The sequence below is a fragment of the Solanum pennellii genome, chromosome 9 (assembly GCF_001406875.1).
Source record: "Solanum pennellii chromosome 9, SPENNV200".
NCBI classification, from domain to species: domain Eukaryota; kingdom Viridiplantae; phylum Streptophyta; class Magnoliopsida; order Solanales; family Solanaceae; genus Solanum; species Solanum pennellii.
The window spans coordinates 58,316,030-58,319,002 of NC_028645.1; the positions used below are offsets into that span (position 1 = coordinate 58,316,030).

Sequence of the window (2,973 nt, forward strand, 5' to 3'; positions counted from 1 at the left end):
GAAGTGTTGAAACTTAGAAATCAAAGCAAAAAACAAAAAGAATTTTATAAATCATGAAGGTCAAATTAAACTACAACTTGCAAAGTCTTTTTTTGAAAAAAACGTAGTCGGGCTGAGTGATAGGTCATTAAAACAAGGTCTAATTTATCTAAAATTGGAATATGTGAACTAACAATAAGCAATGAAAACAATATAATCATATAATATACAAGTAGTGTAATACTCTTACCGTGTGAGAATATTTAATAGTATAAAGCCAATTTTGTAGTTGACATATTATTCAAGCTTTATCAATTTTGAATCATTCTATAGGTTCATGCATTCAACTTTTGACTACTAATTATTCTTAGCCTTTTGGTCGGTGCCATCATTTCCATGTTCAAAATTAATTAGCTTGATTTATGTGTTAGAGTTATAATTTTAGTTTTATAGGTTTTGAATTTAAAAATGATGATTTTTAAATAGTAATAATTGAACCATTTGATTGGTGATATATATTGATCTTAGCTAAAACGTGTGACTTGATTCCATTTCTATCACACTATATATATCTGATTATTGTAGTCAAAATTATTATAAAGCATTCAAATCTCCATATTCTTTGAAATTTTTTAACTTATACAACAAATGACTTCAAAATCTTTTTACTATCAAGGCAATCACACATTCTCTAAAACAGAAAAGGTGCAGGAAATTTCATGCAGTAGTTTTTTCCAATATTACTTTCCTTCTTGCATTATAACTTATGCTCGATATATCGAGTTTATGTATGTTGTGTTATGTTATTTAATAGTGTTATGTTTGTTGATTGCAGGGTTATATAGTTTATCCGAAATCTCTTAATGTTATTTGGGGTAATGATAACAGGGTTATATAGTTTATCCGAAATCTCGAGGTTTTAACCAAACTAAGCTATTATATAAAGCCATTCACCAAAATAATATGTTTTTCTAAAATTTTACAAAACTAGTATAAACGTATTCCACAGTAACGTTTTAGGATATATTTTATTTTTTAAAAGTTGATGGCGTCAGATTGATATACGTTACTCACAGTAACGTTTTACTCTTAAAACGTTACTCACAGTAACGTTTTAGGAGTAAAACGTTACTGAAAATAACGTTTTAGGAGTAAAACGTTACTTACAGTAACGTATATCAACCTAATGCTGTTAGTTTTTTTTAAAAAAAATATACCCTAAAACGTTACCGTGAAATACGTTTATACTAGTTTTGTAAAATTTTAGAAAAATGTATTACTTTGGGAAATTGTTTTATATAATGGCTTAGTTTGGTTAAAAATTCCGAAATCTCTTAATGTTATTTGGGGTAATGATAAGCGCTATTGGAAGTTACCTAAATACGAGTAAGAATATAACTTCTTTATTTTATTTTGCCAACTATATAGTATATGATACATACTTATAAGTTATAACTGAATTTTGAGAAATATTTTGATTTCAGAAAGGATGGTGTAAAACTTATGCGAGTAAATTGGTTAGAGGTAACAGGTTAGGTTGATATAGCGAAGAAGTTGAATTTAAGATGTCATTGATGACTGACGCGTTCGGTTGGAGCGATTCACCAGTTTATCTTATGACGAAATGGGGAGATAATACTCGATGGAAAAAGGTGAATTCGACAAATGGAATTGATAGCAAAAAGATGATATCAAAAGTTATTACGATAACAAAAGGGAAGGGGAACACAACTGATAAAATTTATTTTGGATTGTATGAAGTTTGGAACAAAAAGTGGAAAGGAGTTCTCAAAATTCATCTAAAAGTTTATTTAGCCAAGTATAGAATAATACTTGAGAAATATACGTCAATCTTTTTCATTCTGTAGATCAAAATTTAAAATAGTAAAATACCAATTGTTAAAAGTTCAATTTTTGTTAAATGTATTTTTGGAGTGTTTTCTTAAATGTATTTGTGTTTGTAACTTTGTATTTAATTATAGTGCACATCATGAATGGAAGTATTAAATTTTCTCTTCTAGGACTTCACATACACTCTTTCCTTCTATTATCAGCTAAAACAGATACGTCTATAGCTTCCTGATTATTACAAGTGTGACCATCAAAGTTTTGTTATCTCTAAATCCACTTTTAAATATATAATGGTCATCATCTCATTTACTTAGGATTGACGTTGTTCAATAACAATCTAAATATACATTTTTTTCTCAAGCAACACATAATATGATGACCATGCAAATCAACTGAAAAAGAGCATAGTTGAAGAAGAAAGAAAATTCTACGGTTATATTATATAAAAACGTAACAAGAATTCATTCTACAAATTTTCATTAAAATCTTAGATAAAAATTAGCTATTCATAAAAGTATGTAAAACACAGTAGTAAAATCAATACACAATATTTAAAAAGAGCAAGAAAAAGAGAACTTGTTGCCAAAATTTATTATCTTATTACTCCTCGACGGTTTCTAGCTCTAGATCAAAAGTTATCTAAAAGTTGTGCAAAAGATGTGAAGATATGTTACTAAGTTTTATGAGCTTAGTGATATTTTAAAAATTCACTTAATTAAGTGTACCAATATGATTAATATTAGGCTCACCCCATAAACTATATGTATAATGTATTGATCCGAATCCGATGATTTCTAATTGTATGTATGCATCAAAATCAATTCTTAAGTATTACAAGTGTATATTAGATGTGAATTAGAGTAATAAGAAGCCTCTAGCATCATTCACCAAGTCGAGTTTAAGCTTTATCGATCAAGTTTTTTGATGAGATCATGCAAGGGTTAATTTCAAACAATAATATCTCTTAGATTCTTCATGGACTTCATCTAAAGCTTTGAGTACGTAAAACCCTTGTAAAGTGCTCCTTGGATCACTTCCATAATACTGCTCTTCCACTAATGATAAAAATGTATATTCACTTACCAATTTTGTTTCAGTTGATCCATTAATTCAGTTTTCATCACCATACCCCACGCGCGCGTA

General features: G+C 28.4%; 1 protein-coding gene across 1 annotated transcript; it reads left to right on the forward strand.

Moving 5' to 3' along the window:
- The first annotated feature begins 627 nt into the window (after positions 1-627).
- On the forward strand, positions 628-1,950 carry LOC107030229 (protein PHLOEM PROTEIN 2-LIKE A9-like). The gene is given in 5 exon segments (XM_015231592.2): positions 628-684; positions 815-868; positions 1,340-1,365; positions 1,464-1,531; positions 1,534-1,950. Coding segments are annotated over 5 exon segments (519 nt in total). The 3' UTR covers positions 1,848-1,950.
- The last annotated feature ends 1,023 nt before the right edge of the window (positions 1,951-2,973 follow it).